This window comes from Charadrius vociferus, unplaced genomic scaffold, assembly GCF_000708025.1.
Source record: "Charadrius vociferus isolate BGI_N301 unplaced genomic scaffold, ASM70802v2 scaffold433, whole genome shotgun sequence".
NCBI lineage: Eukaryota > Metazoa > Chordata > Aves > Charadriiformes > Charadriidae > Charadrius > Charadrius vociferus.
Genome location: NW_009647846.1, coordinates 576,499 through 591,955, shown reverse-complemented (window position 1 = coordinate 591,955; position 15,457 = coordinate 576,499). Strand labels below are relative to the sequence as shown.

The window sequence follows — 15,457 nt, the reverse complement described above, 5'->3', positions numbered from 1 at the left end:
GAAGGATTATTTTATGGTTTAGACTTCAGGAGAAATTTTCAAAGCCTTTGTGTGACTCAGTAGCCTGGGAGAATTTCTCTGTTACAGAGTATCTCTGAACTGGAACAGTGTAGGTGTTTATAGACGTTCTCTATAGAAGTTATCTCTTGATCTATAATAATTTTACTTTACATATTTCACTAGACAAGGCATATATACAAATATATAGAAAAGATACATATATAAAAATAAATATAGGAATACTGACTTGTAAGCCTCATGCAGAACAGATTACATGAAATAAGAATTAAAATGTTCCATCCTACAGACAATTCTTAATTTTCTTAACACCATAAATGAGAATGGTTCAAAACTTTGTTCTGAACTAGTCTTTTTGAAAACATTAGAAAGCCCTCTTTACTTGCGGTAATGCTGGAGAAATATTGTTTCTAACGTAACACAGCGTGTGTCTGTGCTTGGGCACACCTGTACAAGCTGGGGTGGGAGAGGGTGTGATAAACCAGACACATCACTTGTTATGAGCCTAACAAAACTGCTGAGTAAAATGCTAATATGAAGCAAAACAGTGCATGCAGCAAAAGAAAAAAAAAAGTCATAGAATCAGAGACGCAGAAAAGAATATCCAGTTTAATTCTGAGTCACTGGAAAACGTATCTGCTGAAAACATCAAAAATCAGCGTGTTTTGCTGTGAAGAACCAGTGTTTTCTGATGGGAAACTGTTTCACGAAACATTTTCCAACCAGCTTTAGCACAAATACTGCCAATTGTCATTGTGTGGGAAAGTGAAGAATATATTTTATTTTAGCTTCAATTCCAGCAGTGTGCAGGAAAGTGGCCTCTTTAATAGAAGCCTTTGAGTCAGAGAAGTGGTGGTGAGGAACATCGCTGTTAATGGGACAATAGCCCTGATGTTCCTCTGCCCCTCTCCTGACCTTGAGTAAGCAAAAGTGTTGTTATGAAATCCCACTCAGTAAAATGGCGTTTCTTCAGACAGGCTCACAAAATCAAATAGTGATTGGACTGCCAAATTTCTGGATGCTCAGAGCTGATCATTGCTTTCCCATTTTATTTTATTCTTTTTTTTTTTTTAAAAAAAAAAAAAAACAGGAAAACCTGCTGGCTAGAGCAGAACTTTTCTGCAGCTGCACACCTTACTCTTTTTCTCTTTTCCTAGGACTTTAACAATTGATCTGTCCCACTGATGTTTCTGTATGTTTGCTGTAATTTAGCCATATTGCCATACCATTATTGGAAGTAGCTTCCGGCTTTGAGGGCTCATTTAAAATCAAAGAGGAGCCAACTTTGGCACCCCTTGGTGGCTGGTGTTGGGGGGATAGGGGCTGAAAAAACTCATGCTGTGTCTTTCACTGTGGAGTCTGAGACAAAGTTTTCTCTTTTTCTTTTCTTATTTGTTTCCATATTTCTTCGCCTGGCCTTTCGTCAGCCTTTTTCTCCCCCCTGCTCTGTTATGACTCCCGTGGGCTGTGCAAGGTTCTCCAGGAGTGATTGCAGTATTTGATGTATGGGTTTGCTTTCTTTGTTGGTTTGGTTTTAAATTTTTTAGAAATTCCGCAGGATAGATTTGAAGCCTGGGTTGGCAGAGAGCCTCAAAAGAGAGAGAATTTACCCATGAGAATATCTGCCTTTGAAGTTAATTCAGTTTTCCAGGCTCCCAATGAACTAGAGAAGTTGCAGGAAGCCACAATACTTTGCCCGGGTGGTGGGCTGGATCCGGTGTAGTGACTCAGGCACTCATTCGAAGGTGGACTTCCCTTTTCCTTAGCCAGGGTGGGCTGAGAGCCGCTCCAGCGGGAGAGCGGCCAACCCTCCATGCAGAATAACCAGTCGAATGTATCAGGGGCACACGATCCTTCTTACCTCAATTTGGGAAAACTTCAGAATAGCCATGGTAAACGGCAGTTATATTCGCTTTATGGCACTGTAAAGCAACATTCCTGTGGCAGAGCCAGCTAGCAGAGATACTGGGAACAGCTCTTAGGTGTTCGAACTGTGTTTGCTGCAGGTAGCACTGAATATTCCTAATAGAGCAGGAAAAAGAGAAACATTTCATGCATTGAGGAGGACCTTGGGATGCCTCAAGCCTTCACAGAATCCCAGACTGGTGAGGGCTGGAAGGTCCCTCTGGAGCTCCCCCATCCCACCCCCCGCCAGAGCAGGGGCACCTCCAGCAGTGGCACAGGACGGCGTCCAGGCGGGTTTGGGATGGCTCCAGAGGGGGAGACTCCCCCACCTCTCTGGGCAGCCTGTGCCACTGCTCTGCCGCCCTCACAGCAGAGAAGGCCCTCCTCAGGTGGAGATGGAACTGCCGATGGTCACGTTTGTGCCCGTTCCCTCTTGTCCTGTCACTGGGGACCACTGGAAAAGGACTGTTCCCATCCCTCTGGCACCCTCCCTTGAAGGATTTATAAGTATTGATAAGGTCCCCCCTCAGTCATCTTTTCTCCAGACTAAAAAGACCCAAGTCCCTCAGCCTTTCCTCCATGGGAGCCCATCTGAAGCTCCCAGACTCTTGCTGAGTGAAGGGGACAGAGATACTAAAGTAAAAACAGCAACAAGCTCTGAAGAACACGTTCACCAGTTGACGTTAGCGGAATGAACAGCAGTTTAATCCTCTTCTTCAAAATTCAAGTGCCTGCCTGTCTTTTTGCCAGCCAAGCCTTCCAGCTCATTACCTCGCGATGATCGCGGGCTGGATTTAACCCAGCCAGGGCAACAGCATAGGGGTTAAGCCTTGTAACTTCTTTCCTCTGCTCCGCATCAGTGTTTGTCTCCTATTTTTCTCCGCTAGAAGCAGGAATACAAAAAAGTACTTCTAGCTCAGCCAGTGGATGATTTTTATCAGCTCATTTTAGTCAATAAAGAAAGAAGTCAATCACTCCTGGAAATCAGCACTTTCCAGTACTGTATATACCCGGCCAGTACAATCGCAGAATAAATCAATAACCGCATTAATCAATACGATGTAAACTGCTGATCTCTGTGGATAAATTGTACTGGTGTAAGAAGGTTTTCAAATAAATTCTAAACCCACTCAAACTGCATAGGCTTTAAATCTACTAAGGGCAGTGGGACACAGGAAAGATTTGTGCTGTTTCTCTTTAAAATCTCTGGGATAGCAGGGCTGCAGAATAATGTAATTAAATTATTCCAGCAGCGCTCACACACTGTCACACACAAAGTCTACTTCAATGAGAGCCCCAGAAAATATCCCTTAGCTCAAATCTGCCGGCAATGGGATTTCTGGTGTCGTGAGACAGCTCGGGAGGAAAGGCCAGGCTGAATAGGAAGGGGTGGACCAAGAAGGGAAGGCGGAGCTGCAATCTGCTTATTTTACAGCCCCAACAGCCGTAGGAGGTTCTGGTCCTCTAGCGCACCTCCAGTTTTTATAAAGCCCTGAACTGAAGCATCTCATTGCATATTGCCATCATAGTGGTCCCATGCAAGACCGCTGGCAGAGACTACAGACACGTGGCTTGTACGGGAAAAACTGGGCAATGCCTGAGGAAATTACCAGGGAGTGTAGCAACAGGATGAGGGGGAACAATTTTAAACTGAAAGAGGGGAGATGTAGATTAGTTATTAGGAAGAAATTCTTTACTGTGCAGGTGGTGAGCCCCTGGCGCAAACAGGAATATAATTTGTGAAAAATTGTGTTGGGCTTTTCACCATGGGTCTGAATGTGTTGTGGAAAAGGCACTCATTAGGAGGTGATGATAGCCATGAAGTTGTACGTAGCATTAACAGGAATGGAGAAGGAACATGTGCAGGTGGTGGGTACGGGCTGAAGGGAGATTTCAAGCTTTGGCATAATACTTAATAGAGCTATGCTGAGCAGGTCAGGGTCATACCAGCTGTTTCTGGCAAAGAAACCAGAGCTGTGCATGGCAGTGTCCAAGCCAGTGCCTTAAATAACCTGTACCATCTCCTACACCGTCTGTAGAAAGCTGTATTTACTCAAGTGCAAAAGTTCCAGAAACTTGAACATATCTTGTGAAAAACTTGCATATTATAAGGGGTCTTCTAGTATCCTCCCGTGTTTCGGAGTTATTCCAATTCATTCTCTGAGGATGAGAAATATTTGTAGCCATTTTTCAGTACTGATATATATTGGCATATATAGAATAGGTTAAGTAAAGAAATGATACATAACAGTATTATTAATATGACATTTTAATTGCTACTTCAGACATATTTTCAAGAGCTAAGTGCTAGGAACCGATAAAAAGAAGTTAATATTAAAAAAAAAGCCTGAGTGATTGAAGCCACTTAGAGGCCTTTATTGTACCATGCTGTCAAAATGTCCAACTGACCTTTTCTACTTGGTAAATTTCTCCAAGAAAGATTTTATACAAGCTAATTTAATAGCACTTATTTCCCCCACACCAATATTTTTTGGATTAGATAATGGTCAGAGCATAAGAAATGCCAAGTTCTTACATATACTCTGAGGATGACGAGGGGCATTATATACAAAGTCTCTGCGACCTTGTTTAAATTTTTAGATAGACAGATCTTTGTGAATGCATCATTTGCCATTCTTTTACATTTTCAGTCCGTAACAGTCCTGTAAGTGGCATCCCTCCATTAATTCACGCTCGGTAGCAGAAGGTGGCACACAGACATCATCTCAGCTCGATGGCTGAGGTAGGCTGGACCACTCCTTGGCATAAATAATGCACCGACTGCGAGGCGATGCGCATTCCCACACTATCTGTGCTTTGAAGAGCTCATCATCCTTCGTAGCAATGGTTTGATAGTTCCCTGCTGGTATTATCACCCCTCAATCCATCTTCACCCAAAGGTGACATTGTGGCACATAGGCACCTGAAACCTAATATTGAGAAAGACTGAGATGCAGCAACTCTCTGGCACCTCAAGGGAATATGTGGGGGAGTTTGGAAATATCACTGCCAGAGGGGATCAAAGGCATTGGTTTATTCAGAGTAGGACAAGTTTTGCCCAGGGAAAACGGTTGGACACGTGCTCCCTGAAAAGACAAAAATCTGTGGAGTGTAGGGAGGGAGGCAGGATCCCCAGACACCGGCCCATGGCAGCCCAGTGCGTCCCAAACCCTCTCTGAGCAGATTAATACTCTCTTCCACAGAGGCTCTGTAAATCACTGGGGGAAATTCTCTGCGACTGCAGTACAGTCAGATATTAATAAAATCTTTTTCTGCTTTTACAACATATTTATACGTAAGTGTGATTTAGAGCTCTGTGTCAAGTCGTCACCAGGGCTGCATTCCAATGGCCTGCAGAAAACACGGGGTGTTTCTGCACTTCAGGATAATGTTGATTTAGGGGCTGGTACAATAGCACATATGGGCTATTTTATTTAGTTTCTTGGCATTTGTATTCAAAAATCTCCCTATAAAGATGGGAGAAGGCATTTAAAAAAGTTTAAATGCTCTTAAATCACAAAGAAAGATTGTGTTTAGAGTAAACGGAAACATTTGGATAGACTCAAAATTGCTTTTTTCATGGAGAAATATTTTGTTGATGTGTTAAATTTAAAATGAAAATCTCTGACAGTGACTCTTTTTCATTTTTTGGTAATTTGCTTAGGTTATCAAAATAAAATAGGTATTACTCTTCCAGCTATTGGAAAACTTCGGTTGGTCTGTGATTTGATCTGGTGCCTCTGCACACTGGTAAGACTGGGCCCAAGGCTCCCTGTATTGAGCACCTTTAGGTGGAGTTTTTAATTCAGCTTCCTAGTTGCTAAAAATCTGGAGCATTGCAGAGTTGTTTTTTTTCCCTTTTTCCATTTTGACTTCTGGGTTTAGGGGATTTATGCTGTTCCTATTTTCAAACTTTCCTGCAACCACGAGTGGCAAAATTGTTTTTTGACCCTTTTTTTTTCTTTTAATTAAAGCTGCCAGTCATCTGAACTCTTTCTATTTCAGCCTCAGCTGCTTTAATAATATTTTCCTGTAAAAAGGAGAGCTGGACTTCCACTGCTTTGGGCAGCTCAGACGTCAGTTAGTTCATCCTGGTGAAACACCAAAAAAGAATTGGGGTGCTGAAGAGAAGAAAATGAACCTGCACAAGTTAGAGGGCTACGTTGATTTAAGGAGGATGGGGGAACTACCATTATATCTATATTTAAAGGTATTCTCCTTAAGAATGCTTAGAAGTTCTGCTCTGAAGGCTGAATAGTCACTTGGCAATCCACTTGGGCTCCACCTCTAAGGGACTTCAGCAAGGGAATAGCTTTACCCATGTTAGGGGTCTTCCTACAGTGTCCCATACTTTAAAAAGAGCGACTTCCACGGGAATGACAAAACAGGACTAAAGTAGAAATCATGAGGTTAAACACTGGAGACATAAAGAGCCTCATTTTGAAAAACACCTTCCACAGTGAGAAAAGCACTTTGCAAAGAACATCAGTAATGCGCACAGAAATGAAAACAAACCTGAAAAAATGATTTATTGTTTAGTTTCGCTGCAAAGAAAAATGGGTTTACTTCATTAGGGTATTATCAAGATTTTTAATACCATATCCACTTCTTTCTAAACTGTTCTCTTCTTTTGAAAGCTATGTTAAACCTCTTCCTAATAACTCCTGTGATTAGCATCTTTGTAGAAATCCCAGAGGACAGGCTTCTAAAAGTGGCATTATATTTCTAGAGCCTCCCTGTAATTAAGCATCTATCAGGCCTTCTATTCAGTTGTATATAACTGCTCTGCAGAAAATCTCTCTTCGCTTGCATAAAAAGAGCTGTTTTGTTTAAACATAGCAGAAGGATTGCATTTATGTTAGAAAATATGAGAATTTTAGATTCAATTTAACTGGAAGAAAAAATAAAGTACCCATTGCTTAACAGACAGAAGAAGGTTTGCGAGCGAGATGCCGTGGCAGAGGGCAGTTCCCGCTGGAGACCTGCTGGGAAGGGATGATGCAAAAAGCTCTGTTCAGTGCTCCACCAAACAGTGGTCAACTCTGTGAAACATTTTGTTGAGTTCAATATGGGGATTATTAAACAGCACCAGGTGTAGGTGATATTTGCTTATTCACAGTCAAGAAAAAAGCCCAGGTTTCCACAGGCACTTCGTTAGCGCGACTGCTGCTGCACAGCCATGAGCACATGAAGCACACACTTTTTCGGCTTTGATAGCGTCAACACAACATGCAGATGTTTAACGGTGAACGCAACCCCAAGTGAGGCGCCTTGTCCTCGGGACTTAATATCCTGTTCATCCTCTGGAGTCCTTAGATCAAAATTGGACATTGTTCCGTACGTGCGTGCCTTGGCAATGTTTTTATCATTTATGATTTTATTTTATGTCGAGGTGTGTGGAGTTCTCCCTGGAAGTCCAACACATGAGCTCTGTGAGTAAACTCAGGTATCAAACTTTTGGTAGCTTCCTATATCTAGTCACATTTTAGACTCTCTTGCTGCCAATTTAGCCTCCTATACCCATGGATAAGAAACATGCTTAATATGCTGTTTGAAGGATTATCATGCACAGATGAACCTCTATCCTTTTGCTTATTTGTGTGTATATCACCATCCCCATTTGAAACTTTTTCTTTTAAAAAATATTGGGGGATATTTTATTCACTTGTAGTTATAAATGGTTACTAAGTTGACACAACATGCATTTCACAGCGGTGAAAAGAAAATATCCTGCAGAGCGAAGGGGGAAGGAAGACAAGGTCCCCCAGTAATGATATGAGACAAAACAAACACCTTTTATCAGATGTTGTTAAGGTTGACATGAGTGTGACTTCACATTTTGAGCTGTATCTACTGAGTTGAAAGCAGTTCTCACTCTGGTGTTTAATTTGTCATTCTAATAACTCAATAGATTGAAGGGCTAATTAGATTCTTTTATTTATATTTCAAGATGATGAAAATCAATGTTCTTCTCATTTACCTTCATACCCAGCCCAAAGATGAATCGTCACTTTCAAGCTACAGCAAAGAATAATGATATCAGGTGAGAGAGCAACTGAACCTGCTTGAAGACAGATATATCTCAATCTCCCTTCAAAAAAAGGTATTCAGCATCTCTGCTAGTTTTGTTGATCAGAATATTCTTTGCATGAAAAAGTCCTTTAAGATGTATTTGAGAATATGTAAAGTATCTCATATTATAAAAGGTATTGTCTCATTCAGATGTGGTTCAAGGCTTGCTGATGCCATTGAAAGTCTTTCTAATTCAATGGCCTTTGGGTTGGTACATATGATTCCTTTTATTTAAGTTTCCCTTTTCTGAAGAAAATAGTACAGTACACTTCATATAACGTGTTGTATGACACCCCTTGTAATACAAACAAGTGCAAAAAGTAAACAAATAGCTTTTATTTAATTGAAAGTGGGTATTTTTTTACAGGTTACATTGAAGAAAGTGAGATAAATAATATCCACATCACAAGCGATTGCAAGTCTCTTCTTCTCTCAGTTCAAACGACTTGGAAAAGGTCTTTCATGTTTGACGTACCATTACACTGGAGTTTCAATACTTACTGCTTATAAAAAATTTGAGACCACTCTCCTTACAATCTCAAGTTATGTTTGGCACCACTCCATTTAATTAATGCATATACATTTATCCATTAATTTCAAAGCTTATTTTTAAAAATTAATGTAACATTGATACTTAATGTTCTCTTAATAATAGACCACTTCTGCCTCCCTCCCCCATCCCCACTGTTTTTCTTTATCAGGAATGTTGGTCACTGTGAAGTGCTGAGATAAAATCTACAGATGGTTTATTTTTAAAAGTCTGTGGCTGAGCATTGCTTTAATCATCAAGGAAAAGGGTATATAAGAACAGAAGTCAATAGCAGGATCCCAGATGCCAATATATGGTTTACCCTTTGGGACGATTTTATTGCTCCGGAGCTTAAACCTGTAAAAATATAAACACATAAAAATTTTCGGAAAAAAGTAAACGTGGGTCAAAAAAAAGTTGATCTATGCATTCTAGCATAATGATAATCCCTGTTCTATTTTCAAAATGAAACATTATCCTCAAATGTTGTTTCTGTGTGGGTTTCTTTTTAAGTGGTAGCAGCAATTCCATGGAGTATGGTTTTGAATCAGCTTCCCATCCTCCCTGTGAATATCTGCTTTTTGGGTAGTTTGTTGCAAAACTGTGCTCCATTTTGCATGAATAATAAGGTACCTATGAGAGCCGAGGCTGGACCCCAGCCCACCCAGCCATGGAGCAGGGCTGAGGTTCTCCATCTCAGCAGCAGCAGCTCCAGAGCAGAATAAGAGCTGCATTAGATGTGAGAGCTGCGGCTTTGACTTTAGCAAGAAAGTGTCTTCCCTGAGCATTACAGGCCAGGGCAGATGGAGGCCTACACTAAAATTAAGGTCATATCTAGGTCTTGCGCAAAATACTTTCTCCTCTAATTAATATGAGAGTACCAGGGTCTAATCTACATGTACGCGGCATTACAAAGCAATGGGGGAGAGGACACCGACGGTAATGGAAAGTCTGTTAATCTCTTGTGCTTCATACAGGCACAGAGATTTCTTATTACTCAATAACATTCAGAGGAAAAAAAAAAATCTCACGTACTTGATATTTTTGGAATCCTAATTTCCTCACTGCTGCTGCCATCCCCACCGTCACTGACCGTTCTTATTTCTATGAGATAATCTTCTTCAAATGGTACCAGGAGTTCAGCTGAAGTGTTGTTTGTCTCCAGAATATGTGTTTTGCTCTGTCTGTTTTGTCTGTACAAAATCTAAGTAAAAAGGGATTAGAAAACAAGTTATTTAATTTGTTTTAAGTTTTAATGGATTTTTTTTGTCATGTCCCAAACTTTTCAGAGCACTATCAGCATCCTGCAGAGTATTAATTCAAAACATAGAAATATATTCTGCAGAATTTTGTGATGGCGACCTCAGTGGGAATTTACTCCAGCTTTCAGGAGAGCCTTTGCCTGCTGGAACTGGGGCTCACTTTGAAAGTAGGGTTATGAAATCCTTATCCAATACACTTACGCGCTTCTGTAAATATGGAAGATAGATGCACCTTGAAAGAAGACTTCAATCTGTAACACCTTTTATATCTGGAACTTATCTGATGCTTCAGGAACTGAGGTTTTAGTGTGGAGTTTTTTAAATTTTGCCTGGTCGTGGTGAGCTTTTATATTCAAATAGAAATATTCACATTGACTTCTGTCTAAAATTACCACCTGCTAATGAAAACTTGGGACGTTGCAAAGCGGTATGTTTTTAAAGACTTCAAGAAGGGACAGAAATTTGGATAGTTGCATCTGAGTTTTCCTTAGGAACCACATTTCTACAACTAAACATGACGGATCCGGTACCTGCAGCCACTTAGGTCTTTTTGCTAATGACCCATTGGGCCAAGGTGCAGAGCGGGTTGGGGCGGCTCGACAGGGATCCTGCAGACTATGAACAGCTTTTTTCCTCCAAGAAGCCTTTCTCCCTTTCTAGCACATCAATGACAGTGTTTGACTCCTTTCTCTTGACAATCTTTTGACATATTTATGCTAAAAAGAGCAACTGAAGAGCAAAGCAGAAGGAGAAGCGGGGATCATACGATAAATACCGCAGCAAGTAGTTAAAGCACTCTTTCCACATCCAAAGCTAATAAGCGAGTGTAGCCTAGAAGCAGGTGGTTAGACACAAAGGAAAAATGCTTAATAGTCTAGTTTTGACTTTTTCCCCAGTGTGTGGAGCGACTCAAACACACTCACTAGGGTGTAAAAGAATATGTTCTCAAGAAAGACTGCAAGGTGGGATTTTTTTGTGTCCTTTTCCTCCCTAGGCTTAAGTAACTCTGTGTAGACATTAAAATGTCTACAAACACGAGGATCTTGATGCTGAGAATGTTCCCTCATGTAAGCGCTCTCCACCTCCATTTCTACAGTCCTTCAGGAGTAAAAAAGTCTTTCCATAAGTCCTTTGGGGTCGGAGCCACTGCAAAGAAACTTTAAACTACATTTTCCTTTCCTTAAAAAATAGATTTATGGAAGTGCTTTTTACTTCACTCACATTGATCTTTACGCATCTTCCTACCTTTTTTCAAAGGTACATTTATGAATTGCAGAGAGTCAGAACTTTTAAATGTGGTTTATGCCTGTCTTTAATGCTTGAGAGACTGTTTCCCCTTCTTATATACATGTGAAACTCCTTTCCTAAGAAGATGTGAATGCAAGAATCTTATATGATTACAATGGAAATAGGACAAGATCCAGCATTGGGGACAGAAAACCCCAGTGTTGGGATAAAGAGGTCCTACTCTGAACCAACACAGCCCTTCTTCCTTTAGTATAAGCTCCAGCCAATCATCCCAATATCTGCAGAAAAGTCACTGTTTTCCAGCAACACTGTTTGTGCCTCTATTGTAAACAACATGTCTGAGTAATGAGATAAAGAAATGACTTACTTTGTAGCCTAGCACCTCTGATTCATTCTCCATTGTTTTCACGTGTTCCCAGTTCAAGCAGATTTTGGAATTTGTCAGCTTCCAGGCAATGTTTGCCGGGGGTTGACTTGGTGCTTTAAAAAAAAAAAAGATGATGATAATCACAAGATACAAGTGTATATTAATTTGCATAGTGTAATTGAATGAGCTGCTGACATGGGAGTAGCAAATGCATGGATGATTCAAATCTAAGAGAGTAAAAAATATTTTCCAGTCCATCGTTGTTCTCGTATTAGTCACAATAAAGATCTATTCATAGCACAAAACCACTTACTGTGAGAGTTCATTTTTGAAATTAGGAAAAGCCTGACAGTGTCTGACAGTTCAAGTTATATTTGATAGATTTTGTTTAAGTACTATGTTGTTCCTATCTGTATTTTAATGTACTAGAGAATGTTTTGCCATACGGATTTCAGAAAAAGCTAAAACTAAGAGCAGAATACAAAAGACAAGATTTTCATCAGCGATGAGGACAGGTTACAAAGAGCTACACATTAAAGTCTCCATGTGATCCATCATGAAACATTGTAGGATTTTATAAATTCTCAGCACAATAGGCTAAGGGTAGCTTTTCAAAGGCTTTTCATGCCTAAGTGCCAGGACTTTGAAAATTTGCCTACAAGTGACTGAAATCGAATCCTGTGTGAACATGTGAAGTTGAAACTGTGCCTTTGAACTGTATCTCAGATTTAGAACGATACATTATCTCCTTCTCCATGGTGCGTCCTCCCGCACCCTGCCTGTGAGGATGGCGCTGGGGGTGTTAGAAGAAATGAGGTCTTGAACAGAATTAAGAAAAAGAAGGAGAGATTTGGAGCAACAGGTTGTGAGTGTCCCAGACCTGACTTTAAAATTCTTAACTTCTGGGATCCTTCTTTTCTCCCTACAGTTCCTATATACTGATGACTAACGTATGCAACTTGGAAGGCACTATTGATTTGGTAATATTCCAAAATTTCATTTCCCATGGAGATAGAATAAAGTGATGGTGCCTGTTGTTTCATATCTATCTGCTTCGTGATTGTGGAGAAATTTAATCCATCCCACCAGTAGGGAAAAGAGGTGTTGGTGGACCACCCAGGTGAATATAAGCAGATGTCTTTCCATGAGCCATACCGTCAGTGCTGGAAAAAGATTCGTTTTCTTTTTGAAGGCATTTATATACATTCACATACAATAAACCCGCAAATTTATTTAAATGTTGTTTGAAACCTCTTTGTTGCTTTCAGCAAATATTTTATATAAGGAATTTGGTAACGAAAAGCTCACAAGAGGCAAAGGATGTCAAATGCTTATTTGACTGTGTACTCTGAAAAGTCTTGGAAGCTCTCAAAAATGGGTGAATACTGCCTTATTCAAGGGTTTTTAGCATAACACTTAAACCCACCTTAATTCATAGTCTTAGGGCTGAAAAACTGCCACAGGATGATTTTCAAAACAAAATTATCTGGTTTTGCTCTACAGCCAGGGACCAAAATAGGTGGTAACGTAGCACTTCGCCAAATCCACAGTAATACCCGCAAGCAAAAACACTGCAAACAGTTATTCAGCTCTAAGATTGACAGATCATTTCCACAACTAACTTCTCATAATCAACATTGTCAAGAATAACAGAAGTCCCAAGCATATGCTTAAGTTTACTAAATTAATGATGTTACTCACATGGTTTAGGTAACACTTGGCTTTGTTGCTAAACTGAGTTGAGGTTTTATCTTTGGAAAATATTTCTTATATGTATATCTGTTGATGTATGTCTTTGTAAAGAAAAAGAAAAAGTAAAGCAATCTAAAGAAAGTAAAGAAACAGAATAGTAAGAGCCTCACAACAGCTCCTAATGGAGCAGGATGTTCATGGAAGGAAGACATCATTTCCACTTTCGAAAGTAGTTTAAACTTAGACCAGGGTATCAACTTAGACCTTAAATTGATCTGAGGTAAGTGTGTTTCAATCAGAATTGCACCTATTTGGCAGAAGGAGTATTTTAGTTTTGCTTTGTCTCTACAATAATGGCATGCGCAGAATATTGTCGGAATTCTGAGCAATGAGTAGGAAGACAGTGCTATTAACTTGAAGCTAAAGCTGCTGCTGTAGATGTACATTGTTTATATTCTCTTGACATATTATCTCTACTCATATTGAAAGTGCTTGCATCTTTTCAGAGAGCTGAGCTTAAAATTTTAATATATGTTTTTAAATATTAAAAAGTTTATTTTGACTTTAATTTTTAAATGAACCATTAGTACAATCCTGAATTTGACAGAAGATGAAGTCAATGTAAAACAAAAGCAAATTTATTCCTTATATGTCTTGTCACTTGACTGCCATGTCTTTAATTTGTCTTTCATACATATACGAATATAGAAAATGATTTCCAAAGCTGAGTCTATCTTCCATTAAGACATTGCCTGTGAAAAGACTTCTGTTTGAGTCCTTAAGAAATACCTTCTCTGGCTTTATTTTGGTTTATGCTATTTACATTAAACAGTAACTCTTATCATGAACCCATTTTACAAGTTGGTTCCTGTCTTGTATTTTGCGTAATAGCCTGGAACGGCACATAGACAAAAGGACAATCGGTGAACGACAGGAGAAATATTTCACTTTTTTTGCAAAAGGGCTGATCAATAGTTTACTGGGAAAACATAGTCCAAGGAAAGTATATAAAAAAAGGAACGCTTAAACAGTAACTAATTTAGGGGACTCTAGTACATAGCAGATTACCAAGGTTTCCTCTTTATGACTATTTTGCTCTTAGTGAACATTTACTTCATGGGTTCAATCCTGCAGGATGGTGCTCAGTGTTTCCTCGTTACCTTGGAGTATGGGTCCATGAAAGCATTGGTTTCATGAAGCTGCTTCTCACAAAGAGAATAGGACATGGTTTTGCTTCTATAATTTCAGAAAATAATAATTAAAAAAAAGCCTAAATATTATTTATATGAATGTATCACATATGCTACCCCCTGTAGTGCACAGTTTAGAGGTCTCACTGAAGCACTGTGTTTGGAGCATTCAACAGTTTTCTTTAAAAAAAAACCCCAACATATTCCCACACCCAAATCTGTTGTTTGACCTGTGGAACATCTTTCCTTTATTGACTCTGCATCCCTTTTGAAATTTCCTGAAAGCAAGTGGTGTGTTCTTGCGATGCAAAAGGAAATCCTTCCTAACCATCGCTACACTGTAGGAACACGAACACCAGTGCTATCTAATTTCGCGGGTGTACAGAATTCCTTTGGCATATAAATAGAATAGGGTAAATGAAATAACCTTCCCAGGACTGATTTAAGCTGATGAGAATTTTGGCTTCCCAATTTTAGCTTGGAATCCCAAGCTAAATATTATATTAAAGTCTTAAATGCTAGAGTTTGAGTGAGCTTGGTGGTGACCGCAAAAACATTGTCAGGGAAGAGTCGGGGAAGTTTCTTAGTCACAGATTTCGTTGCTTAATTTTCCGAAGAAATTTGGCATCCAGTTTTCTTTGCTATTGCAACATTTAGCAGAGATGGGTCACCGTAAGCTGAAATGTCACTATCACACTTGGGAGTTTGCAACATTTGTTGTACGAAATTGAATACTCACGTGATTTTTTAGTGGTGACATTTACCGGGGTGCTAGAGGGCCCCGTCCCTGCAGTGTTGTAAGCTCGAACTGTTGCAAAATACACTGTGTTAGCTTTTAGTCCTGTGATATTTTTGGCTGTTACATTCCCATTGACTCTGACTTTACCAGCTGTGCTTTCCTTGGGATCGTCAGTCCAATATAAAACCTGAAAAGAGAGAACAAAGAACAGGCAATACATTGTTTCCCATCAATTACAGATTTGGCTGGGAAGCAGACATGCTGGCAATGAAGATTTCAAGGAATACAGGATTTTTTATATTCAAAACTAGCAGGAAATAAAAACAAGCATGAATATTTATAGAGAAGAAATAAATTTTCAGAGACTGAATACCAATTAAGTAAATGAAATCCTTAGCTTTATAGATGTCCAAAAGGAAAACTTCCATAAGGTGA

The 15,457-nt window shown here is 39.7% G+C and overlaps 1 protein-coding gene across 1 annotated transcript in view; it reads right to left on the bottom strand.

The window, feature by feature from the left end:
- Window positions 1–8,648: 8,648 nt before the first annotated feature.
- Window positions 8,649–15,457, bottom strand: part of CNTN6 (contactin 6) — a 91,940-nt gene continuing 85,131 nt past the window's right edge. Inside the window, exons 18-21 of the mRNA XM_009882851.1 lie at window positions 15,023–15,209; window positions 11,402–11,514; window positions 9,560–9,728; window positions 8,649–8,881 (exon numbers count right to left, since the gene is read on the bottom strand). Of these exons, the coding sequence (XP_009881153.1) occupies window positions 8,781–8,881; window positions 9,560–9,728; window positions 11,402–11,514; window positions 15,023–15,209 (570 nt within the window). The 3' untranslated portion in view covers window positions 8,649–8,780. The remainder of the gene's footprint in view (window positions 8,882–9,559; window positions 9,729–11,401; window positions 11,515–15,022; window positions 15,210–15,457) is intronic.